The 26,359-nt window shown below is 36.5% G+C and overlaps 1 protein-coding gene across 2 annotated transcripts in view; it reads left to right on the top strand.

Moving 5' to 3' along the window:
• The window catches only part of SNX29 (sorting nexin 29), a 128,869-nt gene extending 103,935 nt beyond the window's left edge, over window positions 1–24,934 (top strand). For both annotated transcript variants that reach the window (XM_061993607.1, XM_061993605.1), the window contains one exon: window positions 22,627–24,934. In XM_061993607.1, the coding sequence (XP_061849591.1) occupies window positions 22,627–22,756 (130 nt within the window). In that variant the 3' untranslated portion in view covers window positions 22,757–24,934. The remainder of the gene's footprint in view (window positions 1–22,626) is intronic.
• Window positions 24,935–26,359: the final 1,425 nt, after the last annotated feature.

Below are 26,359 nucleotides of genomic sequence, written 5' to 3'. Positions count from 1 at the left end.
TAAAATATTTGAATTGGAGTGGATTTTTCTCAACAAGCATATGGTTGTCTTGCTGTTATTCTTGGTTTCTGCATTCCTCACTTTGTAACTGACAGTTTTGTTTTTAGTCTCTCACAACCTATGCAGCTTGACATCAAACTTAAAAAAACCATCATGCCTGTTTTGATCTAACTGAAATATGCAGAAGTAGGGCAAAAATTGTTTGGTCAAAGTGTATGAAAACTTGTGCTTTCATCTCTTTTTTTCCCTTCCACAATAGCTGTATTGTATTTTGGCACATATTGACACAGGAGATGTGTATTAAGTGGCATTCTACTAATGTATAAATTTTTCCCTTCCCTGCTCTGAGTAGAGAGAGTTTATGAATGTGAGAGGAAAAAGAAGAAGGAAGAAAATACATCAGTAGACATAGGAACAGTGATAAAGAGAGCAAGAATAAGCAGCGAGAGAGAGACATTGGATGTTTAATGTTAAAAAGAAGATGAGTTGAATAGAGTCAGAAAGTACACAGAAGTATTGGTGCTTGAGGCTTCCTAGAAGCATTTGCCTTCATATGGCTATTTTTTATCCAAATGAAGATGATGTTACAGTTGAAGATTTTACAAGTGACATGTCTAGGGTTTGACAGGTTATTTGTGAAATATTTAGAACTTTGATCCTGGCTTTAAAGGCTAGGACACCAAAAACTTGAAAAAGTTTGGAAAAATTGCATCAGGTGTGTCAGATAATATCTGTTGCAACTCAGCTTCTGTTTTCCATGTGGGGAGAACTCTCCTGCATCCTCCTGTTTTGTTAAGACCAAAGGTTTGGAAAATTATTTCTTACTTTATTGCCAGGTGTTAGTCTTTTTAAATGATCTGAATAAAAGCTAAAATCTGTAAGTGGGACCAGGAAGACAGTTGAAGATGATTGCCTCAACAATGCAAACTGTCATGTAGTTTTATTCTGTTGAAGAGTTAAGGCAGATGTTTTGAGTACATAATTGACCAAATCTTAGTTTATCTTGCTGGGTTTTTCTGGCACACTTATGTCACTTAATAGTGTGCATATGGAAAGGCTCTCCTTTGAAATGCTTGGAGAAGGTGCCACCAATGCTAGGGAGAACAATGCATCTGGAGTAGCAAGAAATTATATTTGCTCTTCTCCCTTTTGATTCCAAGGGACAGTTTGCAGCACAGAGATGTCATGAAAAGTATTATAGAGAAAAAAGCTCCTTTATCTGATCTGTGATCAGAGTAATAATATAACCAAATCTGTGTTCAGGTTCTCTGTATCCCTGCTTCCTCTGCCCTGCCTATAGGATGACATTCTCTGTTTCACGTTTGACAGAACTGACATCTTCCCATGAATGCTTTTTCAATGTGAGATTTTTTTTTTCTGATAACCATTCTGAGTTAATATGTATTCATTCCATAGTTGTCTGTCCATGATGTCCTAATTTCAGGAGAGTTATTATGACAATATTATGAGCAGTATCCAAAATCTTCAAACAATTGCTGTAGATATATTCCAAATAATCATCAACACTCAAGGTACTGCTGACTTGAACTTGGTTGTGCAGTTAGTAGTTTTACAGAAGTTAGCAACCAAGTAACTACTCATTACAGCTTCAATGACAATTTTAAAACAAATAACAGGACAAGGGGTAATGGGATGAAAGTTCCACTTAAATATAAGACAAAACTATTTCACTGTTCAGGTGAGGGAGCCCTGGCACAGGCTGCCCAGAGGGGTTGTGGAGTCTTCTTCCTTGGAAGTCTTCAAGACCCACCTGGACATGTTCCTATGCAACCTGATCTAGGTGACCCTGCTTCTGCAGTTGGACTAGATGATCTCTGGAGGTCCCTTACAAACCTACCATTCTATGATTCTATGATAATAATTTACAGGAGACATATAAAATTATCTATGAGGTCTGTTTTACATACAAATGTAGTGAACCTTTAGATTTCAGATCAAAACCAAATTAAAGTAGAGGTTTGGAGTCAGAATATATGTTTTGAAAACTGTTTTCATAGTTGTGCATCTTTTTCTCCATTGTTCAAGTAGAAAGGACTAAAAATCTGTTTGATTTCCTTAGCTTTTTGTTCATCTCATGCATTTATATAGGTTGTATTTCTTTTTTCAGCAGTTGGTCTTTTAAGAGAAATTTGCCAGCAGTGCCCAATGTAAATAGGTTTTATCCAGGTGAAAGAATGTGTTTATGTGCACATCTCTGACTCCTGCCTGTTTTCTTGCTCCTGCTCACACTTTCTAGCTCTCATTTTGATTTTCTCATTCTTTCATTTTGAAGACAATACTGAGCCAGAAGTGTTTCAGTATAAGTACAATCGAAAACAATTCTCCTGCAGATTATGGATAATAATGACAGTAATACAGAAACACTTTTTTCTAAACTCACCTAGTGAAACACCTCAGTGTTATATTTTTCCAGGACTAAGGCACCTCAAAGGAAAGCTTTTTGTCATTTGTTTGCTGTGGTGTAATGCTCAATAAAACTGGTATGTCACACAACAACTCCATAACACTGAAGGGTTTTATGTATTATATTTATTGCCTCATTATCAAGTCTTGCCATTAAAAAAAAAAAACCAAACTTTAATTTCAACTAGTATGAGTCTTACACTGATTACCATCTCAACAAAGACAGTGAGACTTGCTTTGCAAAGTTAATTGCTATGAATTGTTCAACAGGCCTCACAAATAGGTGTTTATGAGGATATTTCCATCAAGCGATTTTTGTCATACTGCTTTGTATTCAAAATGACCTTTACAGTGCTTATGTGAGGAATAATTTCATGTGTATTGTACTAGAATTGAATACTCTCCAATCACCAGTGGAAACATTTGAGGGCTTGTGATCTTTTACAGTTGCCATAGAATAAACAGCTTTTTAATTCTGCCTAAGAAAATAGGCAGAATTTCTTGTTAAAACAAGAAATTGAGATATATGGTGTCTAAAGCTATTGAAACAAATGAGAGAGGATGTGGTATGATATTTCTTTTACATGTGTAGAAATGTACAAGAAGTGTTCTCCATAACATGGTCTAGTTCAATACATTCATTAATGACCTTGATGAGGGAACAGAGGGCACTGTCAGCAATTTTACTGATGGTACTAAACTGGGAGGAGTGGCTGACACACCAGAAAGCTGAGCTGACATTCAATGAGACCTGGACAGGCTGGAGAGTTGGGCAGGGAGAAATCTAATGAAATTCAACAAGGGCAAATGTAGAGTCTTGCATCTGGGAAAGAATAACCCCATGTACCAGTACCACATGTACTGTGCCCTTGTGGCCAAGAAGGCCAATGGCATGCTGGGGTGTATTAGAAGGGCTATGGGCAGTAGGTGGAGAGAGGTTCTCCTCCCCCTCTACTTTGCCCTTTTGAGACCACATCTGGAATATTGTGTCCAGTTCTGGGCCTCTCAGTTCAAGAAGGACAGAGAGCTGCTGGAGACAGTTCAGTACAGGGCCACAAAGATGATGGAGTGGAGCATCTCCCTTCTGATGAAAGGCTGAGGGAGCTGGGGCTCTTCAGCTTGGCGAAGAGGAGACGGAGGGGTGATGTCATTAATGTTTGCAAATATGTAAAGGGCGGGTGTCAGGAGGATGGAGCCAGGCTGTTCTCAGTGATGGCCAATGATAGGACAAGGGGCAATGGGTACAAGCTGGAACATAAGAGGTTCCAAAGAAACATGAGGAAAAACTTCTTCCCTGTTCAGGTGAGGGAGCACTGGAAGGGGCTGCCCAGATGGGTTGTGGAGTCTCCTTGTCTGGGGACATTCAAACCCCCTTTGGATGAGTTCCTGTGACCTACTCTAGGTGGTCCTGCTCTGGCAGGGGAGTTGGAGTAGATGATCTTTTGAGGTCCCTTCCAACCTGTAAGATTCTGTGTTTCTCTAATAGAATGGGGCAAGAATTTAAAGCAGGTAGATTAATGATAACAGTCAAAGTACTGTATGTGTTGGCTTTGGTAGCTAAAGGATTTCCTTTATTAAAGGAATAAGGAAAAAACTTATAATGCTCTGAAACAAATGTAGAGTTTGTTGAAAAAACTCCACATTCAGTGCTGTAAGAAATTATGCTTTAACTGTGCTGTGCATTTTCTAAAGGACTTTTTTCTATCTGTCTTTTGCAAATAATCAAAATGGTGGTAAGATTTAATGAAAATGCCAGGTTGCCTACCATGAAAATATAATATCATCAATTTACTTAGTATTTTTTCTTTTAACAGTTTTACAACATGCAGCAATAGTTTTATGTTGGTTTGAGTCCCTTTTATTACTTTTGAATTTGCCTGCTTCTCAGTTTGTACCAGACAGTTATTTTTACATAAGCATTTTTCTTAGTGTGGACATCTTGTGTTGAGGTGGGATGCTGGTTGCTTTGACTAAGGGACTGGTTTCATCAAGATGCTTTTGAATGTGGATTGTTTTTTTTTTATTTGGCCCCAGGAATTGCATCACCTTCTGTTATTTTCCCTCCCAGGTAACAACAGGCTTAGCAATGAAAGGTTGCTCTGAGAGAAGAGTTGTCATTTTCAGTAACATTTATTTCTTCCTTTCCGTGTCGCTCTTTTACTGCTTGCTAATAAACTCAGCAGGTCTTTAGCAGGAAGCAGGTTTTTCTCAACTGTGCAGTTTATGTTCTTAACATGCTTAACTTGTAGTAGTGCAAGAATAGGTTAAGATTTTTCTCATAAAGGAACACGTAGCCAGTTAAAGTTTTGTGTCATTACAGCAATGATCCCGTTTCCTTGGTAACAGGCAAGGCACATGCACTCCCTTGTTAAAAAGTGAATTCTTAATATATTCAGGCATTTCTCTACTGTAGCAGGTGTTTCTGAAATTGGTAGCAAAGAATAGAGGCAGTAAAGAAAGTTTCAGTTTTGAGGCTGGGTGAAATAGAATACATTTTGTAATTCTCTTCTTCGTGAGCGACATAAAATCAAACCAAAAAAGAGACTTGAAAGAGTGTAATTTTAATCTCTACCATCCCTGTTTTTCTGTCTTGCAGTTCTCAGCTCTTATTTTAAATCCACATTTCTGTCAATGATGTAGCAGTATATCAACAAATTGTCATGCTGCATGCTGAAAAGTACAGGTTGACTTAAACCAATAAAATAAAATCTTTAATATGTTTTGAATATAATCAAAACAACTGGGATTGTAATTTATCTTGAATAAAAATAAGTTAGTTGGAAAACTGGTGCATTTCAGCATCAATTCTTGAAATCCACCAGTAAGCAGTCACAAGTAGTAGCAATGTTATGGAATAAGAAAGGAGTTTTTTATTCTGCAAGAGACTGTGACTCAAAAGACTCTCCACAAGCTTCCTGTGTTTGAAAATATTTGCTTTTGTGACTTATATGAGAAAGAAGTTTCTTTCTGCTTTCAGCGCTTGGAAAGTTTAGTTCTTCCTTGGACGTCAGGTTTTTGTTTTACCTGGTTCTAGTGGCAGCAGTGACAAAGGAACCCCACTCTTTACAAGTCTAGCTGTGAAAAACTCAATTAGCTGTTTGTTTTCTCTACTGGGATTTTTACAGCAAACATTAGCCCAGAAACTGAGAATAATACTACTTAAGACTAAGTTGTAAAGTGTAAGATATCACTACCATCCATTCTCAAATATACCTTAGATATGAATTCAATTTGTAGAGCAAGACAGATGTTTAAAGTAAATGTGGACCTCACTTGTTCTTTTAGTAGAAAGAAGTAAATAGGTTTTTGGACACCCAGCCATTTTACCGAGAGACTATATAAAATCCCTTGCAGACTTCTGTAGCTTAAGGCTTAGATGTGAATCAGCTGATTTTCTATTGCCTATCAACAAACCCACCTCGTTCCTGTCAGTACACTTCATGTGTATTCCCCTGACAAGTATTCACTAAGGTGGATTTGGTTAGCTAAATTATAAACTACTCCTAATTATAAACACTCACACAAAGATCTTAAATCCATTTTGCCTATACCTACTTCATATACAATAGAGCCATTAGTCTTTAAAGCTCATTCCAGTCTTGAATCTGGAACAAATTTTTGCATCCTAGGTATAAAAAGGGGAATACTAGAAATGGTGGTGTAATTAAGTGTGCAGCACTTCAAAGTACTCTTCTCATTCTTGGTAGCATGAAAGCATTTTGCTATGGATTAAGGTATGGATCAATTAGTTTACTTTTTTTTTTCCATTCAGCTATGTGGACAGCCATCTTGAATGTTATGTGGAATGATTTTCCTAAGTAAATGAAAGAATAAAGTTGTTCTTACCAGGCTGGCCATAGGATAGCTTTGCCTGCCATTCAAATACAGAATTAATTCTGCATCATGGTTTTGTACCAATATGTTCACTTTACCCTCTGTTTACTGTCAGCACTGGTTAATATATTTAATTGATGACCTATAGGAATCAAATTTTACTCAAGAAGGTGTTATTTTCTTAATATGTTAGGGTGCACAGCACAGTGTCTAGGATCTAGTTTAAAAGAGTTTAACAGCAGTGCATGAAACTAGAACAGTCCAGATTGCAACAGCAGGCAGTTTTTCACTGGAATTGTTCTTTTAACTGGACAGACTTGTCCAGTAAGAACCTTCAAATGAGGTTTTCTGCTTGAAGAAGTGTACTAAAAAAGCCTGACACTGGTAGTCATCACAAAATATAGTTTCGAAGGTAGAACAGTAGAATAAAAATGTATCAAAGTCCCAGCAGGATTTCCTCCCAAAGCTGGAGCTGTTCAGTGTTGTGCTCTGATTGAGGCCTGGATGACCGAAAACCTGAGAGTCAACAGGTCTATATTGTAATAAGGAAAGTGTGAAATGAGGGCAAACTGAGACATGTAGTAGGTGAATTGGTTTGAAGGAGGTAGCTTGATGTGTAGGTTTTTAATGCAGGAAAGAAATGGTTTAGATGAGGAGCTGTGACAACGACATGACTTCTGGGCAACAGAGATTTGACTCAGCTACATAGAATTAGTTCAGCACAGGAGTTTCTTCAGAGAAGACTTGGATATAAAGAGAAGCAAACAATATCTTTAAATGTGCTGGGTAATAACCTTGTGGACATTTATGTGAATTAATAGAGAAAGAAAAACTGGAGAAGATGGGGAATAAGAGAACAAATTAGTAGATTAGGAGTAGAGGAGCACTATAAAAAGTAGAAGAAGCAGGAATTTGGAGAGAGTTTGGAGTGGATTAAAAGAATATATGTGAAAATGGAGTGAAAAAGGAAGATGATGGGAGAGAATGTAAAGAAGGAAACATGGAAACATTCTCTCATATAGGATTTACTTTGCTGGATTTTGTGTACACAGAAAAGAAGTAATTTCATTAGAAGTGTTTGGGATTTGCTTTCCTTTATATAAACGGCAGTGGTAGCTGAAATAGCAACAAAAGAAGAGGTTCATTGTAGGCATAGAAGTTTTATTTAAACACTGTGTAAAAGGTGTCTTGTCTTCCTTTGAAATAATCCTTGAGAACACGTATATACATACATGATTCAGATATTTTAAAAGATTCTTATTGGTATAAAGATTCGACTCCACCTAGGACTTTGGTATGAGGTGTGGTGCAATGAAAATTCTGCATTCAGTTGTTACATCATGTGTAAAGCAAAGTATATGACTGGCAAGAAGATATTCCTCTACTTTGGAAACCTCACCAGCTTGGTGCTCCTCAGTGTACCTGTTCTCTGGGTACTGTGACAAAGCTTTGTCTTTCTTATTTTAGTCCTCAGATCTATAAGCTCCTGTTCTCTCCTTCTCATACTCTGAATCTATTCTTTTTTCTTTACCTAGCAAAGAATTTAAGTTCTTTTTAACTAATGAATGACACCTTTTGATCATTTTAAAAGGATGATCCTTGTTACTTCCTAATATTGGCCTTGTTACAGCCAGACCAGATGATATTCACCAGTTGCAGCTAACATGGGTTAACTGACATGTGACTGTCATACCTTTAGTTTTAACTCTTTTCCACTAGTGTTAAATACATCTGAATATACAAGCTGAACTGAGAGTTAATGAGGTTATAGCATCACCAGTATTAGGCAAGTAAAAGCTAAGCTGTTGAGTTGAATTTTATTTAGACTATTTGAAGTTATGATTTAATGTTTGTCTACCTCCAATAATGAGGAAGATACTTTTGTATTTAACTAAAAATTAAAATAAAAAACTTTACAAAGTGTTACCATGCATATTTTAGGCTTCAGAGGAATCTTTCAGCATAATTCAGGATTACACTTTTCTTTTGGTTTGTTTTTAAAGTACCAGAAACTTGGAAAACGCACAAGCAAATGTATTATGTCTTCTGTAACTTCATTGTCTTCTGTAACTTCATTGTCTTCATACTACTCAATAATTTTTTTGCATTCAGTAGCTTCAAAGGTAATTGACATGTTGATCTGCATCAGTATATATACACTACTCATTCTGAAGTCTTAGAATTCATATCTATATTTGCTCAGTAAAAAACCATTTCCTTGTACAGTTCAAAAACTGTTTTCTCTGTGTATTGTATCAATATACTGTAAGTGGATACATAAAATTATGAAGTGTGCATATGTGGGGCATACGTACATCCTCAGAAAATGAAATCTAGGTGACAATTCTAATGCTGTTTAAAGTACAGATATTTGTGGTATCATCTATATTGGGCTACTGTGCTCATTCTTGAGGCCTAAGGTATGAACTCCATGGACAAAACAGGAAACTGAAACACTTGCCAAGGTGAGCTAATCAATGGCCCTTCCAGATGCAATATTATGGTTGTTTCTGATGTGTTTGCATCTCTGATTGATTGTGACATTCTGTTAGTCTTTTAGTTGCTGTTGCTGGTGCTGTTCAATCTATGCACAGTGCATATATTGGCCAGGCTTAACTAGAGCCTCAAAGTCTGCCTCTCAACCCAATTTACCCGTCTGCCTCTGTTAAATTATGTCCCACCGAGAGCCTGAGATAGGTGTGTTCTCAGTTGAGCAGGCCCTGCGGTGGGCTAATATGCTATCCACATCGTGTTTGTCTCCAGATGGAGTGCCATAGTGTTGTACTTAAGCCTTGAATGAAACAAATGCATGTTTTGGTTCTCATACAAAATTACAATAAGAGTTGCAAAGTATAACCACAAAAAGAGTAAAATACAAAACACTGTATGTAAGACTGTTTTCCATTAAGCTCCTAGTCTGCATCTGACTACTAACACATGTAAAATGACATTGGAAATTTTTCCATTTGAAAGAGATTGACATCTCCACAGGTTTGAGAAAAACTTTTCTTCTAAGTGTGTAGAATGTATTGTTACTTGAATAGCTAAGAAATCTTAAAGGTCATTTCCTTTCTTCCTACCCTTCAAATAACAGTAATTATGAACATTTCGGATTATTTTTGGTGTTCATTAACAAGTATACATCATTTGGAAAGGAAACGAAGTCTGCTCCTTTTGTTTGCAGTTGTTACTTCTTTTTACCAGTTTCTGGCCTGATTACTTGAGTATGATTATTTTTAAAACCTTGCCCCACCAATATACTTAGTTTAATGAAAAAGGGTTTTATTTTCTGTGTGTTTTCCTAATTTCTGTAGTCAATGAAACCCACGCTGTCTGGACACTTAATTTCTTAGTTAACCCCTCTGTCCATAACACTTTGCCTCATTATTCTGCTGCCCCATTATTACTGTCTGACTTTTCCAGAGGAGAGCACAGAGGAGTTTGCAATTCAATCAATCAATAGTTGAGAGTGTGCTAAAATGGGATTGTAAGCAAGTGCAGATGCCTAAATGCTTTTGCTCTCCCTGCTGTATGATGATGTCTACCTTCCAACGTGTGGGAGCTCTCATGATTTAAACTGCCAAAGTTGTATCTTTCTGTCCCTCTTCAATCACACTCCTAATGGCATTTACTAAAATGAATATGTAATCGTAAATGTGGATGATAAGAGCTATTTACATGTCTTCTTGGTTTAGTAGCATCTAATATCAGACTTTGTGTCAGTTATAAGCCTAAAGCATTGATATCTCCTTAATTACCTTTGTTTGCATAGCAGTAATACTGTCAAAGAATACAAGTTAAGCAAAACCACCTTTGCTCAAATCTACATGAATTCCCTGTTATGAAATATTGGCTTTCAATGCTTACTTTTTGGCCTACTAAATCCTGCAAAACACTTTGTAGTATTTATTCTACAGCTGCACATAAACTAGCTGATCTATAATTTCTTGTTAAATTCTCTTTATGGAGATTATTTTAAGAAAATTGCCAGCTTTAGATATTCACAGTCAAATATCAACATATGTAGCTGAAGATTGTGTAACAGCAAGTTCAGGAAATATATTTTGGAGAATTTACAGGTAGGAGAAGGGAACCATCTGCAGGTTCCTGACAGAAACCTCACCAGAAAGTGTTTTGGAAACTACTGATATAAACATGTTGTTTTGTAAGAAGCCATCTGGTCAGTCAGAGCAATCTATATGCAAGTGCAGATGGATATGAGAGCTCTGGGACCCATAACCCTTAGTTTCCATTCATGATCTTCAAAACAGTGCCTTAGAGGAGACCCCTTTTGATGATGTATTATTCCACTGTGTACACTGATAGCTTGAATGCTCCAAAATCTGATCTCTTCTCTTTTTTGGAATGGCAGAGTACTGGAAAAGCCCATGACATTTCCAGGAAAAGGAATTGTCAGAGTTTAATCTGGAAACAGATTTCAGGTAGGTAGTGTAGCATGAGGGCTTTGAGGAGATGGGATTATGTATTTACTTTGTTGACAAGTTCTCATAGCCCATATCACTTCTAGTGCTTTTTTTTCCAAACTTAGGATTTGAAATGTACAACTGAAGAGAGGAGTATTTATTTAAATGTATGTTCAAATAATGGCTAGAAACTGATTAATGGAACTGAAAAAAACCAAACCAAATAATCTATTATTTATATTGTATTTATAATATATTTGGCAGTTGCATACCGTGAAAGTGTGGCACTTTAAGATGTTTTTGAAGTCATATTGTTCTAACAAAGGACAAGGTTATTTCTGCTCCTGATTTTCTTTGATATATCAAAAAGAACTTAAAGGCTTCTGACTTAATTTATCCAGTCTGCATGGCAAAATATATCACTTGAAACTATAGTAGCCTGGCCAGAGTGACATGACCTGGACAAACCTTGGTCTATAGATCTATGAGAAGTTCAAATCTCTACCTAGAAAAAATATGATATAGAGTCATGGAACTGATAGACACAATTTATAACAGATAACTCCAGGTACAAACAATGGTGGCTTAAATTCAGAGTGTATGTTCAAGAGAAAGTCTGTGATTTGCTGTTTTCAGCCTGAATTCTGTTAAAAAGGAAGCTTAAGATATTTACCAACAACACAGACCATCTAAAAATCCCTTTTTCATTCCAAGACTTTCTAAAACGTGGAAGAATGGAAGAACTCACAGATCAGTAAGTGTGCATTTGATGTACAAAGGCAGGACTTTCCAGTGAGAGCACAATTTAGTGGATGTGTTGTTTAGGAACCAGTCTGAATAACATGACCTAACAGGTTAGCTGTATCTTCTTTTAGTCAGGGCAGCAGACTTCAGTTCCCAAACAGCCATTGTCTTATCACCAAATTGTCTTTCTAATACCCTGTGAAATTGAAAATGGTATGTTTTCAAGATATGTGATGCAGAAAAACATTCCTGTAAGTCACTGCATGCTTTCATTTCCTACTAATGAGAGTCACAGTGGGGTACAGCAAGCATCAGTCAAGCACTGTTTGTGTTCTGTAGCCCGTACATCAGGCCTTTGTGTAGAAGCAATCACTCTAGATTAAGGAAAGGGCCCTTTTCATATTGGTGGTTCTCTGTGACATTTGCAAGCATTTTTGGCACAGGATGGCATTTGCAAACAGTTTTGACTTAGTGTATTTATATAATCCATTGTCAGAAATATTGCAAGCTAAGCTCTCAAACATGAGTTTATGATGTTTGCTACAGATCTCCTGAAATGTCAATGTCTCAGTTCAATTGCCCTTGAGGAACCTGTTAGGGAGGCAAAAAAACCCTGGGGAATATGTATTGAAAATTCACTGTCCTTTAAATCAGAATGCATGTGTGTAAATATCCTCCCATATGTAATTGTTACTAAATTACTAGAATGGCAGATTTCAAAAAGAAGTATTTTGATATTGAAAGAACATGACTTTAAAAGTTTTCCCTTCATGTAATTGTTAAGAGTGTATGCAATGGAGTATTGCAAGAAAACTGTTCTGTAATGCTTATTTCACTGGGAATAAAGCAATGTTAAGATTAAATACTTTTCCACAGTGCAAAGGATTTTGAGGAATGGGAGAAGCTTTGCTGAGAGGTGGCTGTATAAGTTTTATTCCTTTCTCTCAGCGTATGAAACACTATGGAATGCTCATGAAATTGTAGTGTAGGAAAACCTATTTATACATCTTAAATTGCGGTCCTGTGGTGCTTATTGATACTCCTTTCTGTGCAACACTGACAGTAATGGATAAGTGGATGCATCCATTCAAATACAGGAAGCAAAAGGGAGGTGCCTTTGTACTTGTGCGTGTACTTGGCTTTTATCCAGACCACAACAAGTTTGTTTATGCCTAACTGCACGTTTTTTCCAGAGGAGGTGGGTTATTTCTTTTCCTCATGTGAACTTATGTTGAAAAAATATTTCAGCAGCCATCAGTTTCTCATGTGAAAACAGCGTGAATTAGCTACAGGCCATCACTGAAATTCAAAACATCCTACAGAAGCTTTGTTCCCTGGTTTTGTTAATCTGCCAGCTATAAACAGGCCATTCAATTCTGTTGTGTTCAGATGGTATTTTTGTGGTGTATTTTTAATATGTTTGGCACTTCTGTGGTGATAGCAGAATCCATGAACTGAAGGATTCTAGAATAACTGGGTGTGATTATAGACACTCATCTATTAATAACAAGAGTTAACGGATGCATCCATACTTCCCTGCCGTATTGCTTCGCGTCATTAACAAATGAGTAAAGACAGTGACTGTTGCAAGTTTTATTTAGGAATGTTCTTTAGATTGCTTCAGAGGTCTCCAAATACATTCTCTATAGGTACAAACTAGGCCAAATATCAGTTCAGAAATATAAGATAACTTGAACTGTTGAGGTCTCTGCACAAATAACAGAGGTAGGTTAATCCCACAGTTCTGTTTCATCTGCAGCATGAAGAGTTTGCACAGGTATCCTCTCCAGACTTGTTACAATTAACTGTTTCAGTATGGCCTTAAACCAGGGACAACATGATGGGAGTCCTTTGCATATTTACATCAGTCCATGTATAACATCAAGCTGTTCTTGCCTATGGTGATGTAGTCAGAATAGCTGCAGTTTTCCTAATGCGTATCTGCTTTGTAGTGAAACAGACTTCAGTTTACTTTTGCTAAAATAAACCAGTTTCAGACAGAAATTACAGGATCTGTTCTGGGATGGCTGATGCAACTGTAAAGTTAACCAAAGAGCCTGTTTTTTACTATTCCATGTGTATTTTAGCTCTGAAACCTTGTTTCTGGAATTTTATTATTACCTTTAAGAACTCATAAATTAATTATTTATAAGAAATTTAATTTCTTGTCTTAGTACAGTTTCTGAGTAAATCATAAATATCCTGAACAGCTCTGAATGTCTGGCTTTCAGTGGAAAGCTCCTACATATTAAGAGAGAAATCCCAGAGCTCCAGCTGTTGAGAATAGTTAGGTATCACCAAAGGGAAGTAAAATGAGGCTGGTTTGCATTGTTAGGCAGACTGGACATTTTATCATATTCTTACTCTTAGTACTGCAGCTGAGTCAGTGCATCTACATCCTGACAACTTCAACAAAATCCAGTGCCCAGTGTTTTCTAAGCATAAGGCAGCCATGTGTAAGATCAAAAATACTTCATGTCTAACTGTAGAGCTGTTGTTACTGCAGTCAAGTTGATGCATATCACTTATATAGGGCATGAATAGTTTTCACACTGCATCAGTGAAGTCCTTTACTTTTCAGGACTGTGCTCTAATACTGCAAGGAGGAACTGTAGGCACATGCTGTATATGATGTCTTTTAAGATTTTTCTCCTGCTGCTTGCAAAGTAGAGCTACCGTAACAAAGATACAGTTCTGCATCATCTTATTACCATCTGGTACTGTATACATGCATATATAATATTGACCTTTACATACAGATGCTTCAGTGGTCTATCCTAAACCAAGGAAAGTGATAACCTCAGCAGCTTGTTCAGTTACAATTCAGAATTTATTCAGATAAAATTGCCCATATCAAGGTTGGCTAGACTTCCTAACACCAAAATCTTCATGTAGCTGAAAGCCAGAAAACTCCAAGAGATTCCAAGAGTTCCTCCAAGAGGAGGAACTTCCTGGGGAGTTCTTAGGTAAAAGATGAAAGTGCTTTTCTTGTGATGCTGTAATTTCCTTATAGGGTGAAACTGAGCTACAGAAATAGATACTTTGGGTGGCAGAAGCCATATACAGGCTTCTCCATATGGCTGAGAACATTCAGCGTTTCTTAAGCCGCTGCCCGGTTGACAGGCACGTAGCTCCATTGCTGGAGTTGCACTTAAGTGACTGCCAGCAATGAGAGTCACAGCTGATCAGCTTTATCCTAAATGAATTTTCTTTAATTAGAACAAGCTTGCTGCAAATTGTATTTATTTTTATTTTGAACTCATTGTCAAAGTTGCCTCTGCATTAGAGTGAGACCAAGGTCATGGACTTTTTAAAGATTCTGAACTTGATGATACCTGGAGAAGTGATGCCAAATTTCAGGAGCTCACCATGCATTTAACTTACACTGGAGTCAATAGCAAATTTTGCTTTCTGTTAGCCTCATTTGGAGTTGGAACTAAAAAAAAGAATGAGCCTATATTTACCATTACTATTTTCTTTTCTACAGAGAAAACAATTGAAATCTGACTAAACAGAAAATGTGATTTTGGTTGCCTATTACTGTGCTTTTCTTTTTGCTGGCCAGCCTGATGTTTGTTTAGTCTCTGTCTAATCCATCAAGAATGTCACATCCCAAGCTGGCTCCCTTAGTCATTTACCAAGCAATGTCATACCTTCTTTGATTAGCTTCCCTTTCTCTGTTGGATTAAATGTAAACATTAGTTGTTGTCTTCATTACCAAGAACAAAGTCAGTGTTTCCCTTGTTATTCTGTTGACAGTACTCAATTCTGTACTTTATTTACATGTTTTCCCATCTTGATTACTTTTGTTTGTTTAGAGAGTAAAAGTTTAATTCTAGTATGCGAAGTCTCAACTGTCTCTCTGTGATTATGTTTCCAGGTGCAGGTGCACTATTTTCTGTTTGCTATCCAACTTGATGTAAATTGTTTTTTGTAGTTTAGGAAAACTAAAAGAATAGGCTAAAATTAAGAACAATCTAAAGGCTCTCAAAGGTTGAGATTAACACCTATATTTTTGAGGCTTTAGGACATGGATCACTAGTATCAAGTTTATGGTTGAAGTACAGTAAGGTGCCTTTAGTATTTAAAAAATAACAAACCCCAGAAAGAGCAATTGCTGTAAAGCACTGTTCTTCACTTTTATTATAGCTAACATGTTTCCCAGAAAAAGGGTTATAATTCTGGAGGGTTCTAGGAGCAGTTTTAAAAGTTGTTAATTTTTTGCATTCATAGCTAATATTGTTTAACATGACATCCATTCAAATCTTGATCTGTCCCTGGGAACAGACATGTCAGCTCTCTTTTGCCTTGTTGCATATGTTAATATCACACTGCAGTCTCCATGAGAAATGAAGATACTTGAGAGAAGCAGCTGATGCCTCTTAGCTTGATGGAGCAATTAAAACTCAAGCACTTGCTTGGAAGATCAAAACAACGTGTTTTGATCACAACTTTTCTTTATTATTCCGTTTGCTTTCATGTTAATTTTAAAAGAAGGGGTTTGTTTTTAAAATAATAATGGTAATAGTTTGTGCAGGTTGTTTTTTATGATGGGAAGTTTAGTTGCAAAACTCAAAGCAGAGACAGTCATGTTGTATTATTACTATGGAGACTATTTAAACTATGTTGAACCGTTTAACTGCAAGTGCCTGTAGACAAATACTCTTGCCTGGATGAATTTGGAGCAGAGTCAAGGAGCATGCAGGGGATAAAGCCTCTGAGATTTACCAGCAGCTGACTGGCTGCGCCAAGGCAATTACCCTAGCTCACATATAAAGCACTACCAACTGTTTGCACCTTGAGCAAATGGAAGTGAGGGTGACAGATATCCAGAACAGGCCACTGTGTTGCATTACCCATGAAGCTGAGTTATGTGATGTCAAAGGTTAAAAATCAGACACAGTGAAGAAGGGCAGGAATAGGCACCTAAATATTAATTGAAATGAATCTAAGTGCACCAATGAGCTTAGTGTCAGGTAGAAGATGGATATGAACTGGTAGGAGAAATGTTTAAAGCTTTCAGATTTTTCTTCACCGTGATACTAGCAAAATTAGGCAAGTTGGAGGAGATGGTAAGTCTTTATCTTTTTTTCCTCACTACTTAGCATGAAACATGGTTGACTTTGCATATTTTACTCTGTGTAAACTAGAGGTTGGTAGCTCAGAATTATTAATTTATAACTCCTTTTACTGGCTTCTCATATGCTGATGCTTGAGAACACACTTTCTGTGAAGTCTTTCTGTCGTTACTTTCTGTGCCATAATCGTATTGAATATGGGCCATTTAGAAGCTAATTTGGTAATTAAAGTTGTCTCCATTCCACGTCATTTTTGTGTGCAAACAGCTTGTGACTATGGAGGAGGAAGTGCCTGGCTAGTGACTGTAATACACTGCTGTCTCAGCACGTGGAAATTGCTACTTGTCAATCAAGAGTTTTACTCCTTTTATTTTCACGTATATGGTGCATTTTCAATTCTGATGCACGTCTTCTGTTTTTGTTACCTCAATACTTTCAGTAAAAATGTATCTGCTTTCCTTAAGGATGATAATTACAGTACTGGCAGGAAAAAGTAAATCCAGTTATTCACTGAATGCTGTTCTTCTGAAAGTAAATCCTACATTTTGTTATTATGTAAACAACCTTGGAACATGTTCTGCTTCTGAACCTTTTGTTCACTGAATTACCTATCACTAAGAAGTGGTAGATTATACTGCTTACATGAGTTGAATGAAGCACTAATAAAAGTAGAATCTTGGTGATTTCTAGGTGGAAATGGATGGAATAGCCAGACTTTCAGCCTTTCAACTAGTCAGTAAAATACACAAAACAGTTATATAAATTACAAAGAAATCGTGTATTATGGTAAACTTTTTCTTATATGTGTGTTCAGTGGTTTCTGGTTGATGGTGAATACTGTGTTTATGCATTATATTACTCTGGAGCACAAGAAAAATTAGAAAGTAGCTGTTCCTAAATGCAGATGTCATGTCTTAGAAAGAGAGAAGATTCTGAGTATAAGTATTACTCAGATGTAAACTAATGAAAAGTCATTTTTACAGGGTTCTGAGCATTTCCTGAATGAGAGTGTATTTCATCAAAAATGAATCATAAATATTAATTTTGTAGGATATAAGTGATGGATTGATGGATACTAAACATTTACTGTGCAGCAACCATCTTGTTTTGCCAACTTCAAAGTAAAGTTAGTGGAAGAAAAGAAAAGGATCCGATCATCAGAATTACGTACTGTGTCATGGTTTACAGAAACATTGAAATATCAATGCAGATGATGTTTATGAAGAAAATCTTCGTGAAACCAATTTTTAGCACGAGAGTGTTCAAGTTAGGATCATTCAAATTGCAACAAATAGAAGCGTGATTATGTGCTTGCAACTATTCACAGCAAGAAGAGACCTAATATGTCATTATGAATGCCGTGTTCTGTTGTAGATGTACATATGTGCAAGCAGAAGGAGCTGTATATTAATCAAACAGTTGGATAGAATATTAGAATGAATGCTTGTAATTTCAGATGTAATCTTGATAGGAAATGATTATTCAGTTTTTAACCTGGCAACTTTGCTTTAATAGTGTCTTCAGGCTTTTCAATGTTGATGCGTACTAGAGGAGGATTATCTTACCTGTATCTTTCTATCTCTTCTGTTAATAGCTGACTGTTTAAACATCCCAACTCAGTCATTTATATTAATAGATGGAGATCACTGTTTCTCATTAGTAATTACATTTCATTTCTGCAAAATTGGGAGTGATGACAGGAGTGTGGCTCCAATTATTTTTACACTTCAGCAACTGGAAACAAGGATTTTACCCAGATCACTGCAAAGCAGGAGTCAGTATTTAAAATGATTTAATGAAGTCAGAGTTTTAGTTAATAATGCCACTAGACAGATGTATTAGCTGATTTTAATTAGCAAGAGAAGGTGCTGAGATATCCTATATTGGTAAGTCAGAATTAGTTCTCATTTGTCAAAAAAGATTTCTTAATAGAGTGTAGACATTGTTTAAGACCATATTTCGAGTAGGCTGAGTGCACCAATCTAGTATATCACTTTGTACATTGGGGTTATAACCAGAAATTAGATTATTAGCAAACAAAAATATTAGTAACACAAGAAACAGGTGAAGAAGTGTCACCAAATTTATGTGCCAGGCAATATCTTTCTTCTTGAGATGTTTAATACAACTTAACCCAAACTAGAATTATAAATGACTTCAGAGATGCATTTAAATGTTTTTTTTTAATACATCTATCTATCTATCTATCTATCTATATATATATATATATATATATGAAATACCTGACCCTGATCTTTGCTACACTCCCGAGATGTGCTTGTTACTTCTGTTCTCCAATCTCTGGCTGGTACAAAAGTATCTCCAATTGCAGACATGTTATTACCCCTGTGATTTTATCCTGAAGGGTAGACAGTTAGATGAAAAACAAATTTCACCATGCAAATGTTCACAATATCAGCTAAGAGAAAGCTGCAGTTCCATATTTAAGTACATAAAAAAACCCATGCAAAATCCAATTTATGTGTTGATACACAGAGAGGAACAAATGGAAGGTATGAACAAACTAGAAGCTGATTAAAAAGGCCAGTTATTTTAAGCTATTTTCTATAGATGCACCTCAGGCGGAACTTGACACCAAGACAAAATCAATGAAACTGAATTGGTATCCAAACAAATGCTGGGCGATCAATTAGGAATGCTTAAAAGCTAAACAGTGACCTGGTGGGAAGAAGGAATTGATTGCCTCAGCAGGTTGTTTTTTTTTTTGTCTACATTCTCACCTTGTCCCACTCTGTAGAAAAGAATTTGAGCCTTTAATACTTGGATGTTCCGCTACTGAGCAGGGTAATGCCTGGCAAGCATCTGGCTGCCTGCCAGACTCAGCCTAGAAAATTAAACCCTGTTAAGATGTCAGGAGCTAAGAAGGTAACAAAATGAAGACTGTCATATTAAAACTGAAGATGTAACTGAGGCAGGTGTAGACTTAAAGAGTCGGTGCTTACCACAGGGCCTTGGAGTAGTTGTTCTGGAAGCGTTCTAGAACAGCTGTTCCCTGGTTTAAGTGTTTTCAATTTGTATTTTAGTCTGGGTAGAACTATCAGCTGTAGGGCAACCCTAGTGCTACCCCAGAAAGCCAGAGGCTGTTTTCCCTGCATGATACAAATGAGAAGATATGCAGGTGTTGCATGTAGGCATCTTTATTCCCTCCTCTTCAATACAAACCCAGATTAGCAAAAATAGACCTCAAAACAAGTGTCTCAATTTAATTCCTCATGTGCATTTGCCAGAAATATTGTCAGGGTGATTTTAAGGTCTTCATACCTCTGCCTGAGAGTTCATGGAATATCTGACTTGTCAAAAAAGGTGTCTTGTTTAGTGCCAGACACTCTGCAAGTATCGTTTGACCTCAAGACCAGAACTAAATTATTAAATCTAGTAACAGGAGACAGAAGAGATGGGAGATTAATCTTTTCCCCCTGCTGGATTACCATGCATTTTGCAGGCGCTCGGTCATTTTCTTCCCCTCAAAGTAGTTAAACTTTCATTGAAAGTCAATGTTTTAATTGTAGAATAAGGAGATAGAGCTGAAGCAGACAAGTGAGGTGGGAAGTTCTCTCCCCAGATTTTGGAGGAGGGAGGTTGGAAAGGGGCTTAAGAGACGGAGTTTTAAATGTATGACTTTTTTTTTAAATACTCTCAACTTTTTTCCCCATACAACATCTGTTTCCTTGGAAGTTCATTAACTCAATTTCAGCTCCAGTTTCCTTTTTCATGCTGGATGCAAGAAGGTCTAATTCCTCAGATATAAACTAGTTTCTGTAAACCTACATAACATACTGATCTGTCTTAGAATTTGTATTGTCGTTATAAAAATTAACTACCACATTTAAGACAAATTATCTCCAGTTTGGTTATTAGCTAGATCTTGTCTTGGAGTAGCATCATTTAAATTAGCAGAATTGCTTGCAATTTTTTTCCTTCATTCACGGATGTTGGTGTTCATGGAACTATCCTAAGATGATCCTATTACTTCAGCCATTCCTGTCAGGGCAGACAGATGCTAATCCATCTCTCTTCATTTTAGGCAAATTCATTTTGCACCTTTTGCACTTTTTTCTTTCAATGGCATTTTTCCTCCAGAAGGGACAAATGACTTCCCATTGGGCTGACACTAATGTCATTTTTGGACATGCCAGCAGGAGGAGCTTTTGTATTAAAATGTACTTTCAATAAAGCAATCACCAAATTACAGTAATTGTACATAACACTGTGCTTTCTTCTGCAAACTACCGTGTATCCGTAAAGTAGCTGTCTGCTTCATAAAGCTGAAGTACTATCAGCAGTGGCCATCATGCTGGTAAATTAAGCTATTATAGATTGAGAAAACCCAGTGAAGTGAAAAATTAACTTTATTCCATTGTATATTTGATATTTAGATGCTTTTATGTTTACATGTTCTGAAAAATGTGTATCTTAACAGAAAGTCACAGCCCTCAGAAGCTCTTTTACATATATTAGAGTATCAACACCACATCACTGCAATTTTATAAATAGTATAAAAAGAATGAGTGATAATATTCATGTTTCTAAAAGAAATCCATGCTAATGAGCACAGCTGAAATTGAATTTACATGCTTGGAATTCTCTACAGCCACTTAGGTAGCATTTCTGAGTTTCAATATAAGAAATCATAGGACCAGTGGCCACTCAGAATGTGCTGAATTAATATTTAGAGGTTTTGTTTCACTGACAAGAAAAATAAGGAATGAAAGATCTAATTTGTTAATCTTGTTATTAAAGGAGGAAAGGTACCATAGATATATCATGTGAAGGGCTTCCTTTTTCTACCTAGGAAGACTAAGTACAATAAAAGGAGTACAGTGAATATTAATTTAGATAAATCCTTTGTTTTAACCAAGGTTACTTTAGACTCTTCTGGTCAGAAATTTAGACAAGTAAAATGCACTGCTGTTAAAAACCATAATGTTGTTTTCTGTTAATGTTTAAGGTCTGAACTGGAAATGTTTTTCTATACTGCTTTTTGTTGTTTAGTGAGCAACAGTGGATGTGTACATTGTAGTTACAAAACTAATGGCCACCAATCGTACAGCTGCTTTATCCTGAAGAAGTACTCTGCTTCCTGTTAGTGATTTTTATTTCCACTAAGTTCCAGGACTTGTTAAAGGATCTGCTTTGCTAAGATCTCTCCCATGTGAGTGCTCAAAGTACTCAAATGGAGCCAAGGCTCTCCGACCTGTGAGGAAAGTCACTCTGCAAGAAAAAGAGAACTTCAAAGAGTGAATTCAGAGATTGTTTTAAAATATTTCTGTATGTGTTTAATCTGACAAGAGCTACTGATGAGCAATTCTTCCCTTACGGACTTGTTAACGCACTCTGAAGATAGGTATTACAGGAGGTATTTTTAACTTATAAAAGTAAGCTTGGCTTTGTAGGGTGTGTAATTTTATTGGCTGAGTTGCAAAATGGAAAAGTTAGTTTTACTTGTTGATCTGTATGTGAGCAGTATGATTAAAAACCATGTGGAGTCCACTAAAAGAATGGCAAAAGTACAATGCTATCCCTTTATACTGTAGTTTTCCGAGGAGTCTATAGCCTCTGAATATCACCTAGGTAAGCTGGAATTTTCTGTTACTGCTTGTTTTTCAAATTAATGTACTTCTCAGAGTCTTTTCCAAAAGACTCATTCATGTCTGTTGTGGGTCAGAAGAGACTGAAGAATTCCCAACAGGGATGTATTACTAATACACTTCATTATGTAATGATACATCCATCCATAATTAGAGGTTTGTTAAGTAGAGCATCATCCAAGCTCTTGTCTATTTTGCTTGTACTTTTATCACTTCAAAATGCTTTTCTCACCATTTCTGAACTGCAACTCATAGAGATACGCTTTTATCCTGTAATTTGCAATCCTCCATAAAGTGTTGAAAGTTCTACTAGTTCTCATTCTTGAAAGAGCCCATTTTGTAATTCACACTTGAGATACCAGTAGAAAGAATGCAGTTCTGTGTAACTGAAGATGTGTGCAGTCATGTGCCAGGCTCTCATAACATTTGCTTTTTTCATGTTTGGAATAACTACCCAATAATGTACATATAACGTGAACTAGCTACTTCTGTCTTTGTTTCTTGTCTTCCTAGTGATATTCCATCCTCTGGAGAACCCCTAAGCAAAAGCAATCGCTCACGAGTGACTACACGCTTCCCCAAACTGTCTCGCAGCCAACAAAGAGAGCCACGAAGCCTGGAACCTCAGAGCGGGGACCTTTGACCCTTTTTCATTTTTGTGAATACTGGCACCACATACTTTAAGTTGTTCTGTGATTCCTTCCTAGCCTGTGTTTATAATTTAAGCTCCTGAAGAGACTACAGCTGCATCAACTTAAGTCCTGAAAAGAGACGTTCATTACTGAGGGCCGTATCCTGATTAACTACTTTGGAAGGCAGTAATCACTTTCTCAAAAGAATACGAGGGCTCTTCATGAGGGCTCAGCAAACTGATAGGCATTTTCTTTGTTTTGTAAAGCTGAATTGCACATATTCTCTTTTTTTTTTCCCCTCCTGAAGTTCTTCTGTTATTATGAATTCCTTGTTTGTGTTGTGTTGTCTCATTTCCTTGCATGTACATTTTCTGTTCCAGAGATACATGGGTATTATGTCAAGACACTTTTTTTTTTCCTTAAAAGAACAGTTATGATTATCACTACTTCATATGTCAGAAGGATTTGCTTAAAAGAACCTCACTAATTTATTACCTTTTGTAAATAGAAAGACTGGGTTTTTTTTTAGCTGTAAACCTGTGACACACATGAGGGTTTTTAAAAAGCTCAACGGAGTAGATGACAAGGGAAAAATCATTACAGGTGGAAAAATAGTTTTTGTACATTTCTAGTTAGATATTCTCAATAGCTTTCATTTGTGAGAAGTAATTCTTTGAAATCAGAGGATGTAATATTTTTTTAGTGACATTTCAGTCTTGCTGTAAGACTGGGTGCAATTTTATTGATTTCTACAAACCACCACAAAGATACACAAAATTAGCATGGTACAAAACAGTGAGTTCAAGTCTTGGGTTACATTTGTTAATATTTTGCTGTTAATTTGTTGCTGATGTTACAGAGCAGTCCATCATTAACAAGGGAGTGTGGAATTCTTACTCTGATTTTGTAAAACCCTTCACGTGGTGATACTGAAAAAATGCCTGTAATGAAAGTGCCTGTTACCCATCACCACTTAGTGTAAAGTAATTTTTAGTGGTACTACTGTCAGAGTAACTAAAAAAATGGACAAGAACTATTACAAGTGATGGAAGTCTTGACATGGATTAACTGGAATCCAGTTCAGTATCCATTAGCTGCGCTGCCGTAGGCAGTTAATTATATGTTAGCTATCTTCTTCTCCTCATTAAGTTTAAGCAGTGTACACTCAAATTTTCTATCAATTGTATTCTGGTTTTCCTTTGTGTAAGAACATCTTTCTTCTCAGAAGTTCTTTTGGATAATGTTAATTTAATTGATGTCTCTTGTCATTTTATTATCCACTCATTATATTAAATTCTTTTGTCAGTAGATACTGAAATCTAATATTACTCTGCAGAAAAAACAAGCTGATGGTTAGTAAAAGATTGTGTTACCTTGGTGCTTTACTGAAGTTCTAGCAAACTGGAACTTCTCATCTGCAAACCTGTGGTCACCAAGTATTGTTTAGTCAGGTAAGTGGTCCTGTCATTTTCAGTGGCACTTCTTGAGTGAGTAGGGGTTTGTTACACACAGTGAGTAGCATCAGGAGGCTGGTGCCCGAGTGTGAGCCCCAGGTGCTGGATTCCTTATTTGAAATGTGTAGCTTACAGATTGCACTGAATAGCAAAAAATTGACAAAGTGGAGTGGAGTTCACTCTTCAGGTCAGAAATTTCAGTAGGTGAAATACCACTGAAATGAAACAGTATTTTTCAGACAGTAAGAGGTCTCATTTACAAAATAAATAGATTAGTAGCAAACCCAAAAGGCCTGCCTGGGAGCTAGCTCATTTGCTTTTATTCAAAGATGAATTCCTGTTGGTGTTTTGTATATACTACCATGGGACATTTTTTTAAGGAGAAAGGAAAGTGAGTGGCTTGTCAATTAACGCTTCTCCAAACTCTTTGGTCTAATACATTGCCGATAGTTTAGTTTGTCTTTATTGGAAAGAAAAGTAGCTATAATGATGGTCAGACTTTGAAAAAAAATTGTTGCTTTTTCTGAAAGCAGAGTCTTGTTTAGTAGAAATACGAGGTGTCTGTTGCCGCTGAATTGCAAGTAAATCTGAAAGAAAACATCGTGTGGAAACCTTTGTGATGTATCTGTCATGTGAAACTGTTCCAGTTTGCAGGAAATAATTCAGAAATTAATGTACTCATTCTGAAAAGTTGCAAATGGTAAGAAATCTCATTTAGTGTAGATTAAATACCTTTTTTTTCAGTTATTTAGAAGGATTTTTGTTTGTTTGTTTCTACATTTGGCTCTTAAAATTATTGAATTCCTATCTTGCCTCTCGTATGCATGTAGATTACATAAAAATCCTAAACTTGTTTGCTGTGTACAAATTGTTCTTTGTTAACTTCAGCTGAATTGTGTATCAGCTCCTAAGAGTACAATCTGCAAACAATATTCACTTGGTGATACAAGATACCATAATGGGTGTGTTACTAATCAATTTAAAAGCTCATCTGTGGCCTCTCTAAAAGCTCAGAAAATAATTAAATGAAAGCCTTGCTTCACAAAGATAACTTTCCCACTTTATGCACCTGGTTGTTTTGAAGATTAGTGAAGTACTTGCATGACTGCAAGTAGATACCTAGTAATATGAATGCCCAAAGTTTTAGCACCTCAAGACATCCCAAAGTGAATTGTACCTGTCTGTCACAAATACCACTTCTGTTTCTTTACCAGAATCAGCAAAGACTTTTGAAGAAGCTTGACCAACTGGTATGAAGAATCCTGAGTAGTGATATTATTCTTATAAAACACCTGTAGGCATAACAATGATTACATCAATTGAATGATTTTATCAGATTATCCTATGTCACCTAATTCCATGCATGCAGTTACAGTTTCTTTGTACAAATCTCACTTACTTTAGTTCTGACTAATGTGGTCAGATTTGATGAACCAGTTCCTGTTGACTCCTTTGAACAGAACTGTAATCACAGAATAGAGGCCCAGGACAGGTCTGTCCCTGGAGTTGTTCCTCAAGCCTCAGGCTACAGCCTGGTTTGAGGCAGCATGAAAGAAATTGTTTCCATTTCATCCCTGTTGTATCTTTAGATGTATTAGGTCTCTAGGGCTGCTCATCTGGAACCTCCAGTGACTATTGCCACAAGCAAAATGAGCAATTTCCTAAGAAACTCCAGGCAGGCAAGACTCCTCCATCTCTTGCAGATGTGATGGTCTGTCAGTATTCACAGCATACTATGTTTTTTCAGAACCTCATTTATCTAGAGATTCTGTCATTCATTGTAGAGAATGCATTGTATCGACTTGGCTTTTGCATTAAATCAAGCTTCTCAATAATGACAATAAATTTCCATGGTGTGTATGAGACAGGATATTGATGTAGTTATAAAGGCTTAAATTGATATGTCCATTAAGTCACATACTCTTAGGAAGATTAATAATTTCAGAACCAGTCTTTTTAATGGAGGATGTTGTTGATGTGAAAGTTGTAAACAAGTTAAACTATCTTACAGAGTCTACAGCAAGTCATAAACCATGTGATTGGTTTAACACATGTGTTTAGAGAAAGGTTAAGGTGTATTTTTTTTGTTGCAAAGTAACATTTAATTGTATAGAACAATGTGTGGTAGCTGTCTAATTAATTACTAAGAACTATTAAGTA

This window comes from Colius striatus, chromosome 3 (genome assembly GCF_028858725.1).
Source record: "Colius striatus isolate bColStr4 chromosome 3, bColStr4.1.hap1, whole genome shotgun sequence".
Classification (NCBI taxonomy): domain Eukaryota; kingdom Metazoa; phylum Chordata; class Aves; order Coliiformes; family Coliidae; genus Colius; species Colius striatus.
This window is presented reverse-complemented; position numbering and strand designations above follow the sequence as displayed.